This window comes from Phyllobates terribilis, unplaced genomic scaffold (genome assembly GCF_046119375.1).
Source record: "Phyllobates terribilis strain yellow unplaced genomic scaffold, ASM4611937v1 Scaffold_2__4_contigs__length_985480577, whole genome shotgun sequence".
In the NCBI taxonomy this organism is placed as follows: Eukaryota; Metazoa; Chordata; class Amphibia; order Anura; family Dendrobatidae; genus Phyllobates; species Phyllobates terribilis.
In genome coordinates, this window is record NW_027362762.1 from 976,105,275 (window position 1) to 976,130,233 (window position 24,959).

The window sequence follows — 24,959 nt, forward strand, 5'->3', positions numbered from 1 at the left end:
ACCAACCATTAAGCATGGGGGGGGATCAATAATGCTTTGGGGTTGTGTTACGTCCAATGGCACGGGGTGCATTTCACAGGTAGAGAAAGAATGGATTCAATGAAATTTAAACAAATTCTTGATGCAAATGTGGCGCCCCTGAGGGTTTGGTCGCCACAGAGGTACTGCATCTCACCCAGAGGTGTGGTATCTCACTCTCAGGTAAGGAAGGAGTACTGCCTGGGACCCTAACACCTGCATCCAACAAATTCCACATCAGTAGGGGCAGGGCGAGATTGCTCCTAAGGGAGAGCACAGTCCCTGGTCCCTAGCTAAAGGGTGGAACTATGTAGAGGGTGTGGGAGGAGGAAGCAGTTTAGGGGATCACATAGAAAGAAGTGATATAAAAGAGGGAACCATCTTGACAAGTCAGGTCAGTCAGACAGAACAGTCTACAGTGAGAGGAGTTGGGACCAGGAGCTCTGTATGAGCTCTGCTCAGTAGGAGGGCCTGAGGAGAGGCCCAGGACTGGAGAGAAGGAGAGGAGCAGAGAAGGCTCCAGGAATGAGGAAGGGACCCCAGGGGTACGGGCAGTGCTGGAGGCCACCTGTACGCCCGAATCTACCAGGAGGTGGAGGGGTCAGGCCACACAAAGGGGATCGGTCCCTCAACTAGCGGAGGACTTTATGTCTCAACTAGAAACCGGAGGCTGCAGTATTTCAAGTCCTGCAGCCAACAGTCCATATCAGTCTCAACAAGAAGGTAGCCATAGAGGACCCAAGGGACGGAACAGACGTCGCCCGACAAGGCCCGCGGCTACCGGATTGGGACACTAGGTATGAGGTGCAGGGAGACGGCCAGAGAGAGAACACACAGAAGGGGGTCCCACTAAGTACTCCGGAGATATCTGAGGGTTGACTGAAACCCTCCCCGAGTAAGTGCAGCACGACGAGGGAAGTTACACCGGTACCTATAACTTAGACTGCAACAACCGTGAGTAAAGACCCTGAAGACTGCACCCCACTGTCTCTGTGATTATTATCTGTGCCATCACCCCTGCACTACAACGCCCAGCATCACCTATAATATCTACAACATCTCTACACTGCCCTGGAGTTAAGCTCTGTGGAGAGCTGAACCAACCCTGCTGCACCAACATCAGCTCCAGAGGATCTGCACCGCAGCGGCGGCTCCATATAGCCGCATACCACAGGTGGCGTCACAAACTTTATACACTATATATAAAAACTATAAATCCCCTATAAATATTTCCCTTTTGATTGACTGCCCTGGGTGACGGACCGGGTCACTGCCACTGTGACATCACCCCTAGCAACGACCGGCCCGGCACCGAGTACCCCACGGCCCAGGGGGTGCGTCAACTTGGCGTCACGAACAGGATATGAACCCACCCATTATCACCGGGTATTGTGCGCCTAGAGACTGTGTTCTATACTGAATGTGGCGCCCGCCCCAGAAGAATGGGCGCCATTATGTGCAAGCCAAAAGACAGCAAGAAACCATCTCCCATCGTGGGTCGGGTTCCAGAATGGCGCCAAAAGCGAGGCCCGCCCCGAGCAGCAGTGACCATGTATGTGGATGTGTCCATCAAGCTGGGGGGGCCGCCCCAAGGTGGGTCCGACAGCAAGTTGCCATGGAACCGCCCTCGAAAGGGGAGAGGAGAGAAGAAACCTGGGAGACAGGGTGGGGTCTCCAGGAGTCTAGACAGACCACACCCGGCAGGCAAGATGGAGAGTCAGGAGCCAGCTCCCATTCAAGGCCTGCAGCGGTCAGCAACGCCTCTCACCCTGGAGGAGGTAATGGCAGAGCTATCCCTGGAGGATACCGAATTCCTCCAGGCTGAAATCCAGGAGCTAGGCCGGAGGATGGAGAGGGCCCAGCAGGACGCCATTGCCGGCTGGAAAAAGGAGCTGCTGGAGAAGCTGGTGATCTGGCAGCAGCCAGCTCTGCCCTCGACCAGCAGCTTCCCAGCCCCGGAGGAGCCTGAACGGAGCCAGGAGGCAGAGGATGGCACCAGCGCAGTCACGTAAGCAGGTTAGGAGAGACTCCCTGTCCCGGGCGCTGACGGCGCTGACCTGCTCCTGGGCTCCCTGGCGGAACCTCCGATCCCGGGCGCCTGCTCCACCGACCTACTCTTGGGCCCCATGGCGGCACCTCCAATCCCGGACGCCTGCTCTGCCGATCTGCTCCCCGGTCTCCAGGCGGAATCTCCCATCCCAGGCACCTGCTCCACTGACCGGCTCCTAGACCCCCTGGCCGAACCCCCGATCCCGGGAGCCTGCTCCGCCGACCTGCTCCTGGGCCCCCTACCGGAGCCACCTACCCCCGCACCCGAGTGGGTATACGGAAGCACCTCCTACGACTGGTCTGCTAAATATGAAGACCAGCAAGGACCCCATCTGACACCTGCACCTGCACCCCCGGTTGCCTGCCCAGAAGGAGAGGAGTTCCGGTGGGACCACCGGGAGGGAGACCTAATGGGGTTCCCGTGAGAAACACAGACCCAGGCCCTCAGGAGGGAAGAGCACTGCAGGAGGGAGCTCCAGTTGGAGAAGGAGCATCACGACCGGCAGGTGCGGTGGGAACAGATGGAGGCCCGGAACATGGCGGCTAAAATCCAGGCCCGCAAGGCGAGAGCTGCCACCCCAAGTCCCCGTCTGGAGGGGATAGTTGTCAAATTTGATCTGGACGCTGGGTGGGGCTTTGTGAGAGAGCCGCACACCGATCGGGACGTTTTTGTCAACCGGCGGGATGTAGAACCTCCAACAGGGGCATCCCGGCTGAGACCTTTACCCCGGCGACTATGTCACCTTTACCCGCCACAAGGGCGAGCGCGGGTGGTATGCCCTCCAGGTATACCGAGTGGCGAAGAGGAGAGACATGCCCCTGCAGGACGAGGCTGAAGACCCAGCAGGGTCAGCCTGTAGGAACCAGGAGTTCCCCCGGAGGGAGCACCCCTGTTAAACTGTTGGTGGAAAAGACTGTCTATAGTTACCTGGAAGGGTACAACCCTGCCAGTTTACAAAGTTAATTTGTGTACCTTTAAAGTTTTATAGTTACCCGTTTAAAAGAACTGTCAGGTTATGGATGGTGAATAACCAAAAAACTTTCCGTTGTACATAGTTGCACTTCTTAAAGTGCCCCGTATTGGTTTTTATACATACAAAGCTGACCTCAGAACAAAAACCTGTTTGGCATGGCTGAAGACGTGGTCCAACACCTGGATCACCTATGCCCTGCAGCCACGCCCAGGGCCTACGTTGAGGGTTTTCGGGCGGGTCCCTCATGTTACACTTTGCACCTTTGTCAGTGAGATGGACATCCGGTTGCGGATCGCACTGTAACCTGCTAAAAATGTATTATATGAAAAATGCTTTATGAGTGTAAAGAAGAATGTTCTTTAAAAAGTTTTATAATGTTTTAATAAGGAAAATGAAACGTATAAAGAAATGTGCCTCCCATAAAGGGAAGAAATGTTATGTTTATGATCTTATATGCGAATGCATTCTAAAAATTGCATGTCTGTAAAATACCCTGTTTTTACTCTGTTCCAGCCCGAGGACGTGCTGGGATTTACCAGGGGGGTATGTGGCGCCCCTGAGGGTTCAGTCGCCACAGAGGTACTGCAGCTCACCCAGAGGTGTGGTATCTCACTCTCAGGTAAGGAAGGAGTACTGCGCGGGACCCTAACACCTGCATCTGACTCGCCCAGGGGTATATGCGGGACTAGGTACCCGGGCCTTTACCTTCTTGGGATGTCGCGGCGGTCGGCTCCTGGGCCCGTACCCTGGGGTCACTCTTTAAAAAGGGGCTGTTGCTTGAAGGGACGATAAACGGTTTTGTCTCGTGACGCCACCTGTGGTTCCCGGTAATGGGTACCGGCACTGCTGCAGACCTCTGGAGCAGGTGTTAGGGCAGCTGGGTTGGTGCGGCTATCCACAGGCAGAGCTCAGCTCCAGGGCAGTGTAGGTGCAGATGGTGATGCTGGGCGTTGTAGTGCAGGAGCGATGGCGCAGCAGCAATAACTGACAGAGACAGTGGGGTGCAGTCGTCCGAGTTTACTCACAGTTGTTAAGTTCCTCAGGTTGCACTGTACAGGTGACAGCCTCCCACGTCGCGCTGCATTCACCAGGCAGGGGTTCAGCACTCCCTCAAGTATCTCAAGAGCACTTAATGGGACCCCTTTCTGTATGTTCCTTTCTTAGCCGACTTCCCGCGCTGGGTCTCTCCCTCTTGCCCTGCGCCCCGACACACAAAGTCCCGATCAGGTACCTTGGGATCCCTCTGGGCAACTTGGAGTTCCCGGACCTTACTTGGTGACCTTTTCGGCGACTTAGGTGCGGATGTGGCAACTGCACCTTGAAAGTGCAGAAGCCTCCGGTTTTCTAGCTGAGACCTAAAGTAACTCGGCTAGTCCAGGGACCGGTTCCCTTCTTGCGGCCTGATCCCTCCACCGCCTGGCAGATTCGGGCGTACGGGTGCCGTCCTGCACTCACAGTACCCCTGGGATCCCTTCTGTTCCTGGAGCCTTTTCCTGCTCCCACTCCTCTCTCAGTCCTGGGCCTGGCAGGCTAAGCCCGCCTCCCGAGCAGAGCTCCTGCAGAGCCTCTGCTCCTCTCGTCCTCTCATCCACTCTCTCTTTTTCTTTTTTGCTCTAAAGATGGCTCCCCTTTATAAAAACCTCCTCTTCAAGTGCTCCCCTGGTTTGCGTCCTCCACCCACACCCACTACATGGTTCCCCCTTACTTTGGTTCCCCCCACTCCAGCCAGGGACGGGGCCAGCAGAAAGCAGTGCAAGTTGCCCTTCCAGACGGTCTGGAGTAGTGTAGTGTTGGATGCAGGTGTTAGGGTCCAGGGCAGCACCCCATCCTTACCTGAGAGAATGAGATACCACACCTCGGGATGAGGTGCAGTACCTCTGTGGCAACTGAACCCTCAGGGGTGCCACATACCCCCTTGGTAAAACACAGCACGTCGGCGGGCTGGAACAAAGTAAGAAATGGTATTTTACAGACATGCAATTTTTAGATGCATCACATATAAGATTATAAACAAACGCTTTCTTCCCTTTATGGGAGGCACTCTTTCTTAAACATTACTGGTTACTTTTATCAAAACATTATAAAATTTTCTTCAAGTATATAAAACATTTTTCATATAAGACATTCTTCTTAAAGTTACAGTGAGTCCCATAACCAGGTGTCCATCTCACTGGTGAAGGTGCAACATGAGTAGCATGAGGGACCCGTCCGAAAACCCTCAACGTAGGCCCTGGGCGTGGCTACAGGGCATAAGTGATCCAGGTGTTGGACCACGTCTTCGGCCACGCCAAACGGGTTTTTGTTCAGTGGTCTCTTAATATAAAACCAATAGGGGGCACTTTAATAAGTGCAACTATTTACAATGGACAGTTTTTGGCCGCTCACAGTCCTCAGCCTGCAAGTCTTTATACCCTTTACGGGTAACTAAATGCACATGTAGCGCCCCGAGGGTTCGGTCGCTACCGAGGTATTGCACCTCAACCAGAGGTGTGATATCCCACTCCGGGGTAAGGATCGTGTGTGGACCGGGACTCAGTTAGCTGCATTGGTTGCAAGTCACCTGGGCTCATACACAGAGAGGGAGGTATAACAGGTGGGCACCATCTTAGGACAAGGGAGTTCAGTCGTGCAGAAAAGAAGTTCAGTCTATGAGGAGAGGCCGGGGCCCGAGAGAAGAGAGGAGAACAGAAAGGAAAGTAAGAAGGAACAGAACACCAAGAGAGGCCCAGAGACGCAAAGGCACAAGGAACCCTAAGGACCCAGGAGATTACGGGTGACGGGTTGGCAGAACAGGGTACCGGATCCCAAGTTGGTGGAGGTGACTAATCCTTAACCAAGAACCGGTGGTCGTGATCTTTTACTGGTGCGACCCCTCACTACACCTACTAGGAAGGCACACCACATAGGGTCAGAGAAGTGGGCACCCAGTCCTCCCAGGAGAAGACCCGAGGCAGCTGGACAGGTGTAGTGTCACTGGTGGGGCACGGCTGATGAAAGGATAGAAGGGAGTCCTGTGCCACACTCCGGAATTGCCTGGGGGTTGATCGAGCCCCCTGCCTGGTGGACGCAGCACGGCTCAGGCGGTCCTACCTGTGCACAAGTGACCTGGATGAGAACTGTGAGTAAAGAACCTGAACTGCAACACCTTGTCTCTGTGCTTTCTCACCGCATACAGCACTACTAGTACTGGGACGCCCCGCACCACAACCACCATCATTGCCCTGAGGCTAGACTCCTCCCATAGGGAGTTATACTACACTCTGCTGCCCTCACAACATCAGCCTCAGAGGTCGGTTCAGCAGCGGTGGTTCTTATTGACCGCAATCCACGGGTGGCGTAGTCGGACATTGCATTATACTGATACAGAGACTGCCACAACCTTGGTCTGACCACCCTGAGCCACGGAATCGGGTCGCCACTACTACTCCCAGCATTGCCCTGAAGTCCGGTCCCGGGTGCCCCACGGCCCAGGGGGCGAGTCACACACATATAACTTTTCCAGTTCGCACACAAATTTTCTTCTGTACCCTTACGGGTAACTATTTACACTTTTGAGTTCCACTTACTTTTGCTCAGTAGTGGTGTCCCTGCCGGGGGTATTCTTGGCTTTTGCAGACTGACCCAGCCAGGTCATCAGCCCTAGACTGCAGGGGCATGTCCTCTTCCTCCTCGACCATGCGGTACACCTGAAGGGCATACCACCCGCGCTCCCCGTAGTGTCTGGTGTAAGTGACACGGTCACCGGGATAAAGGTTTCTGTCGGGATGGCCCTGTTCAAGGTGGGGCTCGACATCCCGCCGATTGACAAAAATATCCCGAGTGAATTGTGAATCCCTTATGAAGCCCCATCCGGCTTCCAGGTCGAATTTGACTATAAGCCCTTCCACCCAGGGACCGGGCTTGATGGACTCGGCCTGGCGGACTTTAGCTTTGGCTGCCTTATTCCAGGACTCCATCTGCTTCCAGCACACGCGATGGGGGCGCCGCTCTTTCTCCAACTGCTGGAGTTCTTGCCTGCAGTATTCCTCCCTCTGGAGAGCTTGGGCCTGGGTCTCCTGAGGGAACCCCATGAGGTCCCCCTCCCGGTTAATCCACTTAAATTCTTCTCCTTCCTGGCAGGCAACCTGGGGCACCGATATAGGTGCTAGAGGGGGTCCCTGCTGGTCCTCGAATCTGGCAGACCAGTCATAGGAGGGGGTCCCGAACACCCACTCGGGTGCGGGGGCTGGCGGTTCCGGAAGGGGGCCGAGCAGCAGGTCCACGGAGTAGGCGCCCGGGGTTAGAGGTTCCGTGCTCAGAAGCTGCTCTTGGGCGTGCACGCCCGGGGACGGAGGGTTCTGCAGGAGGCCCAGGAGCAGGTCAGCACTTTCAGTGCCCGGGACAGGGGAACTTCTCCTACCTGCTCCCGCGGCCGCTCCTGTGCTGCACGCTGCCTCCTGGCACTCATCAGACTCCGCCAGGGCTGGGACGCTGCTGGCGACACATAGCGCTTGCTGTCGCCGGGCTGAAATCTTCTCTAGCAGCTCCTTCTTCCACCTCGCAACTGCTGCCTGCTGGGTCTCCTCCACTTTGCGGCTCAGCTCCTGTATCTCTGCTTGGAGGAACTCAGTATCCTCCGGGGACAACTTGGATATCTCTCCCTCCAGGGTGAAGGGGGTCTCTTGTCGTTGCAGGCCAGGGGCGGAGACTCAGTCCCGACTTCCATCCATGCTGGCTGCCAGGTGCGGTCTGTCTAGACTCGTCGAGACCACACCCTGTCTCCACTGCTTCTCTCCTCCTCCTCTCCCCTTTCGGGGGTGGTTCCATGGCAGCCTGTTGTCGGTCACTCCTAGGGGCGGCCCCCCACTTTGATAGACACATCTACATACATGGCCATTGCTGCTTGGGGCGGGTCTCGCTTTCGATGCCACTCTGGGACCCGGCCCACGATGGGAGGTGTTTCCTTGTTGTCTTTGAGAATGCACATAATAGCGCCCGTTCTTCTGGGGCGGGCACCACATTCAGTGAAGAAAAACAGTCTCTATGCCCACAATACCCGGTGATAACGGTTTGTTCGAATCCTGTCCGTGACGTCAGTGTCAGGAATCCCACCGCTGCCACCAATTTGTCAGGAAAATGCCGGCCGGTGGTGCAACTCTCTGGCGCCCCCTTGCCTCTCAGGTCAGTCAAGGTACTGCACCTAGAGTAAGTAGTGCCAGGAAGCTACTACCAACGGGGGAAAACACGGTGGTGTGTTGTCCATTACATGTCACCAATCCGTGACGCCACAATACAGGCACAACTCTCTGGCGCCCCCCTCGCCTCTCAGGTCAGTCAAGGTACTGCACCTAGAGCGAGTGGTCGCCGGAGAGGCCGTCCTGTAGCCCACTGGGTATTTGAGGCCCTCTGCAGTGAGGGCAGTATATATATATCTCCCTGGCTGCGCCAGTAATATATATCCACACCTCCGACCGTCACTGCCAGCCTTCCTCAAATCCCCCAGATGGTATGCTGCCACCAGTTCTGGTTTGATACAGCCCGGTATTAATGGACTTGTATCGGGTCAGGAACCAACCTGGTAGCGTTTATGGCTTCGGGGAGGAGAACGATTACAGAACAAAAGAAACAGAACTATTAAATTTTATATTTAATCCAAAAGGGAGGCAGTGTTTAGGAAAAATATATACAAGGATGTTACAAAGGGAACATTAAAATACATAAACAAGTACATAAAATAAACAGGGTAAAGAGTGAAAATTACTTACACTACACGATCGTGGAGACGATTCAATATAGTGGGAGGGGGGGTTCTCAAGATTGCTGTTATTGAACAGGACCCTTTGCGTATAATTCGTATTCCCCCCAGCAATGAGTGCTTCTGTCTTCCCCCTAGATTACTTTATACCTAAGGAGAGATCTGGCCACACGCCCCTTGCGGTGACATCATGTGGGCCGGTCTTCAGCCTGTAGATTTTTATTAGAAATGCTGACTTTTGCGATAACTCATCGCTCGTTAATCGCAGAAGCTCGCAAACTACGCCATATTTTCCCTCATGATTTCATCTTTATTTTGATATTACGCATCACATCGCTGCAGTCTGCTATTCCGGGGTTCTTGCACTACGGCCCCCCGATGTTGGTTACGGCCGTGGAAAAATACCTGCATATTCCGGGGCTGATTTGGTTACTCCACATATGGGTCCCGTTATTGTCGGACCTATAGAACTCATATTATTTCATATCTAATATCGGAGTCATCATGTCTGCAAATTCCCCTTTGAAGCTGGGGAACTGGCCTTCAAAAGTTACATGTAAATTAGCACAAGCCCGCATAGTAATTACCCCCTGCTCTCCCAGAGACAAGAGGCCTGCTTCCTAACGAAGTTTTCACACTTCTTCCCTGGCCGTGTGTGAATAACTATTTATCAGTCGTGCGTTAATTGGGGCTTTTGTACTAGCAGAAGGAGAATAAGGGAGGGGGTGAACATGAGCGTCACGCAGATGGAGGGACATTTTCCTAATATTAATATTTTATAATATTCCTGACAGTCAGGAAGAGTATGACTCGCCCAGGGGGATATGGGGGACTCGGTACCCGGGCCTTTACCTTCTTGGGATGTCACGGCGGTCGGCTCCCGGGCCCGTACCCTGGGGTCACTCTTTAAAAAGGGGCTGTTGCTTGAAGGGACGATAAACGGTTTTGTCTCGTGACGCCACCTGTGGTTCCCGGTAATGGGTACCGGCGCTGTTGCAGACCTCTGGAGCAGGTGTTAGGGCAGCTGGGTTGGTGCGGCTCTCCACAGGCAGAGCTCAGCTCCAGGGCAGTGTAGGTGTAAATGGTGATGGTGGGCGTTGTAGTGCAGGAGCCATGCCGCAGCAGAAATAACTGACAGAGACAGTGTGGTGCAGTCATCCGAGTTTACTCACAGTTGTTAAGTTCCTCAGGTTGCACTGTACAGGTGACAGCCTCCCACGTCGCGCTTCGTTCACCAGGCAGGGGTTCAGCACTCCCTCAAGTATCTCAAGAGCACTTAACGGGACCCCTCTCTTTATGTTCCTTTCTTAGCCGACTTCCCGCGCTGGGTCTCTCCCTCCTGCCCTGCGCCCCGCCACACAAAGTCCCGATTGGGTACCTTGGGATCCCTCTGGGCAACTTGGAGTTCCCGGATCTTACTTGGTGCCCTTTTCGGCGGCTTAGGTGCGGATGTGGCAACTGCACCTTGAAAGTGCAGAAGCCTCCGGTTTTCTAGCTGAGACCTAAAGTAACTCGGCTAGTCCAGGGACCGGTTCCCTTCTTGCGGCCTGATCCCTCCACCGCCTGGCAGATTCGGGCGTACGGGTGCTGTCCTGCACTCACCGTACTCCCTGGGATCCCTTCTGTTCCTGGAGCCTTTTCCTGCTCCCACTCCTCTCTCAGTCTTGGGCCTGGCAGGCTAAGCGTGCTCCTCTGGTCTGCGTCCTCCACCCACACCCACTACATGGTTCCCCCTCACTTTGGTTCCCCCCACTCCAGCCAGGGACGGGGCCAGCAGAAAGCAGTGCAAATTGCCCTTCCAGCCAGTCTGGAGTAGTGTAGTGTTGGGTGCAGATGTTAGGGTCCCGGGCAGCACCCCATCCTTACCTGAGAGAATGAGATGCCACACTTCTGGATGAGGTTCAGTACCTCTGTGGCAACTGAACCCTCAGGGGCGCCACACATCCAACACATTCCACATCAGTAGGGGCAGGGCGAGATTGCTCCTAAGGGAGAGCACAGTCCCTGGTCCCTAGCTGAAGGGTGGAACTATGTAGAGGGTGTGGGTGGAGGAAGCAGTTTAGGGGAGCACATGGAAGGAAGTGATATAAAAGAGGGAACCATCTTGAGAAGTCAGGTCAGTCAGACAGAACAGTCTACAGTGAGAATAGTTGGGACCAGGAGCTCTGTAGGAGCTCTGCTCAGTAGGAGGGCCTGAGGAGAGGCCCAGGACTGAAGAGAAGGAGAGGAGCAGGGAAGGCTCCAGGAATGAGGAAGGGACCCCAGGGGTAGGGGCAGTGCTGGAGGCCACCCGTATGCCCAAATCTACCAGGAGGTGGAGGGGTCAGGCCACACAAAGGGGACCGGTCCCTCAACTAGCGGAGGACTTTATGTCTCAACTAGAAACCAGAGGCTGCAGTATTTCAAGTCCTGCAACCAACAGTCCATATCAGTCTCACCAAGAAGGTAGCCATAGAGGACCCAGGGGACGGAACAGACGTCGCCCGACAAGGCCCGCGGCTACCGGATTGGGACACTAGGTATGAGGTGCAGGGAGACGGCCAGAGAGAGAACACACAGAAGGGGGTCCCACTAAGTACTCCGGAGATATCTGAGGGTTGACTGAACCCCTCCCCGAGTAAGCGCAGCACGACGAGGGAAGTTACCCCTGTACCTGTAACTTGGACTGCAACAACCGTGAGTAAAGACCCTGAAGACTGCATCCCACTGTCTCTGTGATTATTATCTGCGCCATCACCCCTGCACTACAACGCCCAGCATCATCTATAACATCTACAACATCTCTACGCTGCCCTGGAGTTAAGCTCTGCCTGTGGAGAGCTGAACCAACCCTGCTGCACCAACATCAGTTCCAGAGGATCTGCTCCGCAGCGGCAGCTCCATATAGCCGCATACCACAGGTGGCGTCACAAACTTTATACACTATATATAAAAACTATAAATCCCCTATAAATATTTCCCTTTTGATTGACCGCCCTGGGTCACGGACCGGGTCACCGCCACTGTGACATCACCCCTAGCAACGACCAGCCTGGCACCGAGTACCCCATGGCCCAGGGGGCGCGTCACAAGCATAACACCATCTGTAAAAAAGCTGAAGCTGAAAAGAGGATGATCCTGAACACAGGTCAAAATCCACAATAAAGGCGCAAGCTGAAGGTTTTGCAACGGCCCTCACAGTCCCCTGATCTGAACATCATTGAAAATCTGTGGCTAGACCTCAGAATAGCAGAGCATGAAAGACGCCCCAGGAATCTCACAGAAGTGGAAGAATTCTCCAAGGAAGAATGGAGGAAAATCCCTCAAACAAGAATTGAAAGACTTTTGTCTGCCTACAAAAAGCGTTTACAGCTGTGATACTTGCAAAAGGGGGCGCTACTAAATACTAACCATGAAGGGTGCACAAACTTTTGCATTGGCCCATTTTCCTTTTTGTAATCTTTAAAATGTAAAAGAAAAAAAAATATATATATATATATATGTATATATATATATTTTTTTTTGCCTAAAATACAAAGGAAATGTGTCATATTTAACTTCAGGCCTTTTAGATCATTTCATCTTCAACTTGCTTCACTGTTCACAGTAACAGGAATTTTGACCAGAGGTGCCCAAACTTTTACATGCCACTGTATACCCCCTATCTTTGCCCAACCTGGTATATACAGGGAAGGAAATAAGTATTTGATCCCCTGCTGTTTTTGTAAGTTTGCCCACTGACAAAGACATGAACAGTCTATAATTTTAAGGGTAGGTTAATTTTAACATTGAGAGATAGAATATCCCCCCCAAAAATAACATGGGCAAGACTAAAGAGCTTTCTAAGGATGTCAGGGACAAGATCATAGACCTGCACAAAGCTGGAATGGGCTACAAAACCATAAGTAAGATGCTGGGTGAGAAGGAGACAACTGCTGGTGCAATAGGAAGAAAATGGAAGAAATACAAAATGACTGTCAATTGACATCGATCTGGGGCACCATGCAAAATCTCACCTCGTGGGGTATCCTTGATCATGAGGAAGGTGAGAGATCAGCCTAAAACTACACGGGCGGAACTTGTTAATGATCTCAAGGCAGCTGGGACCACAGTCACCAAGAAAACCATTGGTAACACATTACGCCTTAAAGGTTTAAAATCCTGCAGTGTCCGCAAGGTCCCCCTGCTCAAGAAGGCACATGTGCAGGCCCGTCTGAAGTTTGCCAGTGAACACCTGGATGATTCTGTGATTTATTGGGAGAAGGTGCTGTGGTCAGATGCGACAAAAATTGAGCTCTTTGGCATTAACTCAACTCGCCGTGTTTGGAGGAAGAGAAATGCTGCCTATGACTCAAAGAACACCATCCCCACTGTCAAGCATGGAGGTGGAAACATTATGTTTTGGGGGTGTTTCTCTGCTAAGGGCACAGGACTGCTTCACAGCATCAATGGGAGAAAGGATGGAGCCATGTACCATAAAATCCTGAGTGACAACCTCCTTCCCTCCGCCAGGACATTAAAAATAGGTCGTGGCTGGGTCTTCCAGCAAGACAATGACCCAAAACATACAGCCAAGGCAACAAAGGAGTGGCACAAAAAGAAGCACAGTAAGGTCATGGAGTGGCCTAGCCAGTCTCCAGACCTTAATCCCATAGGAAACTTATGGAGGGAGCTGAGACTCCGAGTTACCAAGTGGCAGCTTCAAAATCTGAATGATTTAGAGATGATCTACAAAAAGGAGTGGACCAAAACTCCTCCTGACATGTGCGCAGCCCTCATCATCAACTAGAAAAAACATCTGACTACTGTGCTGCCAACAAGGGTTTTGACACCAAGTATTACGTGTTGTTTGCCAGAGGGATCAAATACTTATTTCTCACTGCAAAATGCAAATAAATTTATCTAATTTATACAATGTGATTTTCTTGATTTTTTTGGGGGGGGATATTCTATCTCTCAATGTTAAAATTAACCTACCCTTAAATTTATAGACTGTTCATGTCTTTGTCAGTGGGCAAACTTACAAAAACAGCAAGGGATCAAATACTTATTTCCTTCACTGTTTATATTCCCCATCCTGATATGTATATATATATATACAGTTGTGCTCAAAAGTTTACATACCCAGGCAGAATTTTTCCTTTCTTGGCCTTGTTTCAGAGAATATGAATGATAACAAAAAACCTTTTTCTCCCCTCATGGTTATTGGTTGGGTGAAGCCATTTATTGTCAAACTACTGAGTTTTCTCTTTTTAAATCTTAATGACAACCAAAAACATCCAAATGACCCTGATCAAAGTTCCCATACCCCAGTTCTTAATACCGTGTATTGCCCCCTCTAACATCAATGACAGCTCAAGTCTTTTGTGATAGTTGTGGATGCGGGTCCTTATTTTCTCAGATGGTAAAGCTGCCCATTCTTCTTGGCAAAAAGCCTCCAGTTCCTGTAAATTCCTGGGCTGTCTAGCATGAACTGCGCACTTGAGATCTCCCCAGAGTGGCTCAATGATATTGAGGTCAGGAGACTGAGATGGCCTCTCCAGAACTTTCACTTTGTTCTGCTGTAGCCAATGACAGGTCGACTTGGCCTTGTGTTTTGGACCGTTGTCATGTTGAAATGTCCAAGTATGTCCCATGTGCAGCTTCTGGGCTGATGAGTGCAAATTTGCCTCCAGTATTTGCTGATAATGTGCTGCATTCATCTTTCCTTCAACTTTTACCAAGTTTCCTGTGCCTTTGTAGCTCACACATCCCCAAAACATCAGCGATCTACCTCCGTGCTTTACTGTAGGAATGGTGTTCCTTTCATCATAGGCCTTGTTGACCTCTCTCCAAATGTAACGTTCATGGTTGTGGCCAAAAAGTTCAATTTTGGTCTCAAAATTACCGTGTTCCAGAAGTTTTGAGGCTTGTCTCTGTGCTGTTTGGCGTATCGTAGATGAGAAACTTTGTGGCATTTGCGCAGTAATGGCTTTCTTCTGGTGACTCGACCATGCAGCCCATTTTTCTTCAAGTGCCTCCTTCTTGTGCATCTTGAAACAGCCACACCGCTAGTTTTCAGAGAGTCCTGAATTTCAGCTGATGTTATTTGTGGGTTTTTCTTTGTATCCCGAACAATTTTCCTGGCAGTTGTGGCCAAAATTTTTGTTGGTCTACCTGACCGTGGTTTGGTTTTTACAGAGCCCCTGATTTTCCATTTGTTAATCACAGTTTGAATGCTGCTGACTGGCATTGTCAATTCCTTGGATATTTTTTTTATCCCTTTCCTCTGTTATACAGTTCAACTACCTTTTCCCGTAGATCCGTTGACAATTCTTTTGCTTTCCTCATAAATAACAATCCAGAAACATCAGTGGCTGGATGAAAGATGCAAGAGTCTGTCTGGATCCCAGAAACTCACTCAGCTTTTATGCACATACACTGATTACAAGCAAACAGTCACAGGTGAGGATGTTACCTTTAGTAGCCAATCAAACCCATTTGTGTCAAATTCTGTGCATGTTATCAGGCCCAAATCACCAGGGTATGTGAACTTTTGATCAGAGTCATTTGGATGTTTTTGGTTGTCATTAAGATTTAAAAAGAGAAAACACAGTAGTTTGACAATAAATGGCTTCACCCAAGCAATAACCATGAGGGGAGAAAAAGTTTTTTTATTATGATTCATATTCTCTGAAACAAGGCCAAGAAAGGAAAAATTCTGCCAGGGTGTGTAAACTTTTGAGCACAACTATATATGTCCCCCATCCTGGTATATATGTCCACCATCCTGGTATATATGTCCCCCATCCTGGTATATATGTCCTCCATCCTGGTATATATGTCCCCCATCCTGGTATATATGTCCTCCATCCTGGTATATATCTGTCCTCCATCCTGGTATATATGTCCCCCATCCTGGTATATATATCCTCCATCCTGGTATATATGTCCCCCATCCTGGTATATATGTCCTCCATCCTGGTATATATGTCCCCCATCCAGGTAAATATGTCCCCCATCCTGGTATTATTGTCCTCCATCCTGGTATATATATATCTCACATCCTGGTATATATATGTCCCCCATCCTGGTATATATATCCCCTATCCTGGTATATATATGCCCCATTCTGGTATATATGTCTCTCATCCTGATATATAAATTCCCCCATCCTGGTATATATGTCCCCCATCCTGGTATATATGTCTCTCATCCTGATATATAAATTCCCCCATCCTTGTATATATGTCCCCCATCCTGGTATATAAATCCCCCATCCTGGAATATTTGTCCCCCATCCTGGTATATACAGGCACATCTCACAAAATTAGAATATCATCAATAAGTTAATTTATTTCAGTTCTTCAGTAAGAAAACTGAACCTCCTCTATTATATAGAGTCATTACACACAGAGCGATCTATTATATAGAGTCATTACACACAGAGGGATCTAATATATAGAGTCATTACACACATAGGGATCTATTATATAGAGTCATTATACACAGAGGGATCTATTATATAGAGTCATTACACACAGAGGGATCTATTATATAGAGTCATTATACACAGAGGGATCTATTATATAGAGTCATTACACACAGAGGGATCTAATATATAGAGTCATTACACACATAGGGATCTATTATATAGAGTCATTATACACAGAGGGATCTATTATATAGAGTCATTACACACAGAGGGATCTATTATATAGAGTCATTACACACAGAGCGATCTATTATATAGAGTCATTACACACAGAGGGATCTAATATATAGAGTCATTACACACAGAGGGATCTAATATATAGAGTCATTACACACAGAGCGATCTATTATATAGAGTCATTACACGCAGAGGGATCTATTATATAGAGTCATTACACACAGAGGGATCTATTATATAGAGTCATTACACACAGAGGGATCTAATATATAGAGTCATTACACACAGAGCGATCTATTATATAGAGTCATTACACACAGAGGGATCTATTATATAGAGTCACTACACGCAGAGGGATATATTATATAGAGTCATTACACGCAGAGGGAACTATTATATAGAGTCATTACACGCAGAGTGATCTATTATATAGAGTCATTACACACAGAGGGATCTATTATATAGAGTCATTACAAGCAGAGCGATCTATTATATAGAGTCATTACACGCAGAGGGATCTATTATATAGAGTTATTACACGCAGAGGGATCTATTACATAGAGTCATTACACACAGAGGGATCTATTACATAGAGTCATTACACACAGAGGGATCTATTATATAGAGTCATTACACACAGAGGGATCTATTATATAGAGTCATTACACACAGAGGGATCTATTATATAGAGTCATTACACACAGAGGGATCTATTATATAGAGTCATTACACGCAGAGCGATGTATTATATAGAGTCATTACACGCAGAGCAATGTATTATATAGAGTCATTACACACAGAGGGATCTATTATATAGAGTCATTACACGCAGAGCGATCTATTATATAGAGTCATTACACGCAGAGGGATCTATTATATATTGTCATTACACACAGAGGGATCTATTATATATTGTCATTACACACAGAGGGATCTATTCTATAGAATCATTACACACAGAGTGATCTATTATATAGAGTCATTACACACAGGGATCTTTTATATAGCGTCATTACACATAGAGGGATCTATTATATAGAGTCATTACACACAGAGGGATCTTTTATATAGAGTCATTACACACAGAGGGATCTATTCCATAGAGTCATTACACACAGAGGGATCTATTATATAGAGTCATTACACGCAGAGTGATCTATTATATAGAGTCATTACACGCAGAGTGATCTATTATATAGAGTCATTACACACAGAGGGATCTATTATATAGAATCATTACACACAGAGTGATCTATTATATAGAGTCATTACACACAGAGGGATCTATTATATAGAGCCATTACACAGAGTGATCTATTATATAGAATCATTACACACAGAGGGATCTATTATATAGAGTCATTACACGCAGAGTGATCTATTATATAGAGTCATTACACGCAGAGGGATCTACTATATGGAGTCATTACACACAGAGCGATCTATTATATAGAGTCATTACACACAGAGCGATCTATAATATAGAGTCATTACACACAGAGGGATCTATTATATAGAGTCATTACACACAGAGTGATCTATTATATAGAGTCATTACACACAGAGCGATCTATTATATAAAGTCATTACACACAGAGGGATCTATTATATAGAGTCATTACACACAGAGGGATCTATTATATAGAGTCATTACACACAGAGGGATCTATTATATAGAGTCATTACACGCAGAGTGATCTATTATATAGAGTCATTACACCTAGAGTGATCTATTATATAGAGTCATTACACGCAGAGGGATCTATTATATAGAGTCATTACACGCAGAGGGATCTATTATATAGAGTCATTACACGCAGAGGGATCTATTATATAGAGTCAATTACACGCAGAGGGATCTATTATATAGAGTCATTACACACAGAGGGATCTATTATATAGAGTCATTACACACAGAGGGATCTATTATATAGAGTCATTACACACAGAGGGATCTATTATATAGTCATTACACACAGAGGGATCTATTCTATAGAGTCATTACACACAGAGGGATCTATTATATAAAGTCATTACACACAGAGGGATCTATTATATAGAGTCATTACACACAGAGGGATCTATTATATAGAGTCATTACACACAGAGGGATCTATTATATAGAGTCATTACACACAGAGGGATCTATTATATAGAGTCATTACACACAGAGGGATCTATTATATAGAGTCATTACACACAGAGGGATCTATTATATAGAGTCATTACACACAGAGGGGTCTATTATATAGAGTCATTACACACAGAGCGATCTATTATATAGAGTCATTACACACAGAGGAATCTATTATATAGAGTCATTACACACAGAGCGATCTATTATATAGAGTCATTACACACAGAGGGATCTATTATATAGAGTCATTACACACAGAGGGGTCTATTATATAGAGTCATTACACACAGAGCGATCTATTATATAGAGTCATTACACACAGAGGAATCTATTATATAGAGTCATTACACACAGAGCGATCTATTATATAGAGTCATTACACACAGAGGGATCTATTATATAAAGTCATTACACACAGAGGGATCTATTATATAGAGTTATTACACACAGAGGGATCTATTATATAGAGTCATTACACGCAGAGGGATCTATTATATAGAGTCATTACACGCAGAGGGATCTATTATATAGAGTCATTACACACAGAGGGATCTATTATATAGAGTCATTACACACAGAGGGGTCTATTATATAGAGTCATTACACACAGAGGGATCTATTATATAGTCATTACACACAGAGGAATCTATTATATAGAGTCATTACACACAGAGGGGTCTATTATATAGAGTCATTACACACAGAGGAATCTATTATATAGAGTCATTACACACAGAGGGGTCTATTATATAGAGTCATTACACACAGAGGGATCTATTATATAGAGTCATTACACACAGAGGGATCTATTATATAGAGTCATTACACACAGAGCGATCTATTATATAGAGTCATTACACACAGAGCGATCTATTATATAGAGTCATTACACACAGAGCGATCTATTATATAGAGTCATTACACACAGAGGGATCTATTATATAGAGTCATTACACACAGAGGGATCTATTATATATTCAGTACACACAGAGGGATCTATTCTATAGAGTCATTACACACAGAGGGATCTATTATATAGAGTCATTACACACAGAGTGATCTATAATATAGAGTCATTACACACAGAGGGATCTATTATATAGAGTCATTACACACAGAGTGATCTATTATATAGAGTCATTACACACAGAGTGATCTATAATATAGAGTCATTTCACACAGAGGGATCTATTATATAGAGTCATTACACGCAGAGGGATCTATTATATAGAGTCATTACACACAGAGGGATCTATTATATAGAGTCATTACACACAGAGGGATCTATTTCAAGTGGTTATTTCTGTTAATGGTGATGATTATGGCTTACAGCCATTAAAAACACAGAAGTCATTATCTCAGTAAATTAGAATAATTAGCAAAAAACACCAGATACTGATGATGGAGGTGACGGGCGGTCACCAGATACTGATGATGGAGGTGACTCGCGGTCACCAGATACTGATGATGGAGGTGACGGGCGGTCACCAGATACTGATGATGGAGGTGACGGGCGGTCACCAGATACTGATGATGGAGGTGACGGGAGGTCACCAGATACTGATGATGGAGGTGACGGGCGGTCACCAGATACTGATGATGGAGGTGACTCGCGGTCACCAGATACTGATGATGGAGGTGACGGGTGGTCACCAAATACTGATGATGGAGGTGACGGGCGGTCACCAGATACTGATGATGGAGGTGACGGGTGGTCACCAGATACTGATGATGGAGGAGACGGGCGGTCACCAGATACTGATGATGGAGGTGACGGGCGGTCACCAGATACTGATGATGGAGGTGACGGGCGGTCACCAGATACTGATGATGGAGGAGACGGGCGGTCACCAGATACTGATGATGGAGGTGACGGGCGGTCACCAGATACTGATGATGGAGGAGACGGGCGGTCACCAGATACTGATGATGGAGGAGACAGGCGGTCACCAGATACTGATGATGGAGGTGACGGGCGGTCACCAGATACTGATGATGGAGGGGACGGGCGGTCACCAGATACTGATGATGGAGGTGAAGGGCGGTCACCAGATACTGATGATGGAGGTGACGGGCGGTCACCAGATACTGATGATGGAGGTGACGGGCGGTCACCAGATACTGATGATGGAGGTGACGGGCGGTCACCAGATACTGATGATGGAGGTGACGGGCGGTCACCAGATACTGATGATGGAGGTGACGGGCGGTCACCAGATACTGATGATGGAGGTGACGGGCGGTCACTAGATACTGATGATGGAGGCGACGGGCGGTCACCAGATACTGATGATGGAGGGGACGAGAGATGACGTCCGTCCTGACCATCCAGGATGGGGACAGAGGAAATACGGACACGCTGGTTATAACTGTTAGATGTGGAGGAGGTCGGGCAGAATCCCACCCATACGAGGAAGCCAGGGACCGGCATAATTCCCCATTATCCAGAGACCCCCGATGGTGAGGAGAACGTGTCTAGAGACACCAGCGGCCACGTAGTCTCCTGATTCTTGTGTATGAGGAGTAGTTGGTATCTAAAGCCATAATAAAACAGACGAGCCTGGATGAGCAGTAACCTGGCAGCGGCCGCACCCCGGGAACTGACCCCCAGGAGCTGGCATCTGGTCCCACCCTGGCCGGTCACTGTCTCGGGGTGTAATATTGGGTGGTCTATCAGGATTGGGGGTTCTGTCCTGTACCCACAAAGGACGGGTCTAATAAAAGTCAGATGGAAAGTAACAACAAATCTGTTAAATTTTTATTTTTTTCTTTAGAAACATGGTGTAAATATCGGTGGGTCAGAGCGTGGATCTGTAGGGCGGCATTCACACCACCTCGCCCGGGCACATCGTACCAGCAATGACGTGATCAGCCAGACGGGCTGGAGTGATTGGCGGGATAAGATGGCGGCTGCACGGGATGTAGGCGGTTGTGTGTGACCCCCGGGAGTAGTCAGCAGGCAGGAAGGAGAGGATGGTGGGAGTCTCACTGCCGTAGACGTCTCATCAGGATCTGCAGCGTCAGAGCGAGCGGAAATCAGGAGTCTGGAGAGAAGACAAAGAGCGACATAACCTGCGGGCAGCGGGAGCTGTATCCACCTGCAACATATCTCATAGCCCACCCATAAATCACACCAGTATATAGGATTACATATTCAGATCCCCCACAGGGACTAAAAAGAGAATTAAAAGAAAACGTTTTAAAAAATCTAAAAAAAAAAAAGTAGTCACCGCCCTTCCCTCGCCCGGTCTGCCCCCACTCTTCTTTACTAGTTAAAAATAAAGGAATAAAAAAAATACACCTAATTGTTCTCACGTAGTGATGAGTGAACGTGATCGCCACAGCTCCGCGCTCGCTGAGTATTTCCGGGTTACTCGGGCGGGAACTCGGGTCCCCTCCCTGCATGTTTGGCGCTCTTTACAGAGCCAATGAACATAGGCCCAGGTCTGAGGGGCCAGGAATAATTATTTTTTTTGGTCTTAATCCTGATTATTTGCTTAAAAAGAAATCAAGAGTACACCATTTTTCGGCTTGTTGGCACTGCAGAATACAGCCAGGTCCTTTCCATATCACAGCGATAAAAATCCAGAAATTTGTAGTGAACGTGGAAAATATTGGCCTCCATGTAAATTTTGTTTCAATGTGTCAGTGAAGTTATTGACACCAGATCGCTGTGAAAAATAGTTACCTACAGGCCAGGTATTTAAAACTGTGTTTTTTCATCACACGGATCACATATCACTGCGGTTTAAATTCAGCCATTTGTAGTGAACGTGGAAAATATTGTCCTCCATTCAAAATGGGCAAGGCACGTGGGAAGGGACGGGGAAGTGGACGTGATGGTGATGGTGCATGCAGAGGCCGAGGCCGTGGGCAAGCTGAAATTGTGCCACAACAAGCACCCACATCTTCTCGCCCGACCTTCCTGTCTCAATTAATAGGGTACCGCAGAACACCACTATTGAACACAGAGCAGTGTGATAGCAGATAATGCTTCCAGTCACTTAGCCACCACCACCACCACCTTGTCTTCCACACGGTTAAGTCTCAGTAGCTGTGAGTCTGGACCGCATATTCCTCACCCTGATCCTACTTGCTCCCACCATGCCGAGTGCCCGGAGACAACTGATCCCACACTTGGACACTCTGAAGAGCTGTTCACTTTTCTATTTATAGATTCGGGCCTCTCGCCCGGTTCGCTTGAAGCGAGGCAAGAGGAGATCGCGTGTAGCGAAGCCCAAATATTTGAGCAGCCACGGTCACACGAAGGCGACGGTGGGAAAGTGTCACAAGAGGTGGACGATGATGAGACACAATTGCCAGAAAGTCAGGAGGAGGACCACGGTGCGGAAGTGGAAGATGAGGTGGTGGATAATGAAGTCACTGACCCAACCTGGCAGAAGGACATGTGACGCGCCCCTGGGCCTGTGTCGCGCTGCGTTGCGCACGCGGGAGCTTACCCGGAGCCGGATCTCTTGAGGGTTGTAGTCTCGTGGCGGTGATCCGGTCCGTGCCCAGGGAGTCAGACTCAGTGGCGCTGTATTAGCGGTAGATGTTGGACGACTACGCCACCCGTTGAGTACAGCTAAGGAGCCGCTGCTGCAGGGCAGACCGCTGAGGCCGGTGGTAGGATTGTGCAGCGTGATGGTATAACCCCCAACGGGAGGGGTATGGCCTCAGGGCAGCCGACGTGGATGATGGGGGTAGCAGGAACCACTCAGAGACGGTACGGTGTAGTTCAGGGTCTTTACTGGTGACAACGATAGACCCTCCCGGAGTACTGGCTAGCGATTGGGGCCTGGTGAGTCCTTGAGCAGATGGGATCTCCCCTGGCCAGGCGGAGTTGTAGGCCTCCCCAAACTGACTGTACTCTTCTGGCTACCTTGCTAGAAGCGGGTATAAGTAGCCCACGTCCCTGAGTGTACCGTGTGGTGCTCACCCGTATGGCCGGTGACTCGGGGCCTTCTAGTAGCTTCCGCTCCACGACGACGGTGCTGGTCCCACGCGTGTGACCGTGCCTTCGGGTTTCTTGGCCAGAGGACCTGAAATCCCCTGCCTGACGGATTCTGCTGCTGGGTAGGAGTTAGTCCCCACAGCCTCGGACTCCGGGTCCGGTGATAACTCTTCTCAGTCAGGGCGAGCTCTGCAGCTGCCAGCCCCTGACTCCTTGTAACACTGCTCCCACAGAGCTCCTGTTGTTTCTTCCCATAGCTGCTTCTCTTCTCTGTCTACTTCTGGCATGGCCCAGGAGCTGGGCCCAGCCGGAGCCACAGCTCCCTGTCAGCCCTCCTGGCTGAACTCTCCCTCTGAACTCCCCAACCCTGCCTCAGCCCCAGGTTTATATAGGGGAAGTCCTTCCCCTCTCAGGACTGGGCAGGAGGTGTGGCATGCATAGGATTCCTGACCAAGAGACCTCCCACCTGCTCTCAGACATAACATTGCTTGTTACTGTGGAAACCAGACCCCTGGGGTGCCACACATGCAGAGCGAGGACAGCAGCACACAGGCACAGGGGGAGGGAGGCGTAGCACCACAACAAACAAGAATAAGCAGTGTGGTGGCAGCAGACAGAAGGCAGGCAACGGTTCCCCGTAACACCAACACGATGGAAGTTGCCAGTACAACTGTTAGGTCTTCCCGAGTCTGCTTGTTTTTTAAAGACTCTTTCGATTACCCCAAAAAGGCCATTTGCATCACCTGCCAGGCCAGCATCAGCAGGGGTAGCAAAACTAGCAGCCTAACCACCACCAGCATGATCAGGCACATGGCAGCAAAGCACCCGACTAAGAAGGCTGAACCCCAGGGTCCAGGAACAGTGTCTGCGGGTGACACCACTGCTTGTTCCGCTGTTGTGCGTGCACGTGAATCCCCTGTCCATGGCGCATGCCAAGATGCCTCTCGCCCTGCACCTGTCATTGAACACTCTCAACTAGCACCATCAGCAAGCACATCCTTGTCCCAGCGCAGCGTTCAGTTGTCCATACCCCAGTCCTTGGAATGCAAGCGCAAATACGCAGCTAACGCCCCACAGGCCACACTACTAAATTCACACATTTCGCAAATGCTTGCACTCGAAATGTTGCCTTTTAGGCTCGTGGAGATGGAAGCTTTCCACAACCTCATGGCGGCAGCCGTCCCTCGGTACTCGGTCCCCAGCTGACACTATTTCTCCTGGTGTGCCGTCCCCGCATTACACAAGCACGTGTCCTACAACATTAGCCATGTCCTCAACAACTCAGTTACCGGGAAAGTCCACCTAACCAAGGACATGTGGACAAGTGCTTGGGGTCAGAGACGGTATATCTCGCTGACGGCACACAGAGTTAACATAGTGGAAGCTGGGACCCAGTCGGACCTTGGGACGGAACACGTCCTCCTGATGCCATGGATTGCGGGCCCTGGGTCAATCAGGGTTTC

The 24,959-nt window shown here is 49.1% G+C and overlaps 1 protein-coding gene across 4 annotated transcripts in view; it reads right to left on the reverse strand.

Moving 5' to 3' along the window:
* Nucleotides 1-24,959, reverse strand: part of LOC141241266 (lymphocyte function-associated antigen 3-like) — a 98,964-nt gene that overhangs the window by 2,308 nt on the left and 71,697 nt on the right. The window contains exon 7 of one of the 4 annotated variants that reach the window (XM_073668743.1): nt 21,274-21,586. The exons of the other annotated variants lie outside the window; for them this stretch is intronic. Within the exon in view, the coding sequence (XP_073524844.1) occupies nt 21,579-21,586 (8 nt within the window). The 3' untranslated portion in view covers nt 21,274-21,578. Of the gene's footprint in view, nt 1-21,273; nt 21,587-24,959 lie in introns of those variants that run through there. 4 annotated transcript variants of the gene reach the window in all.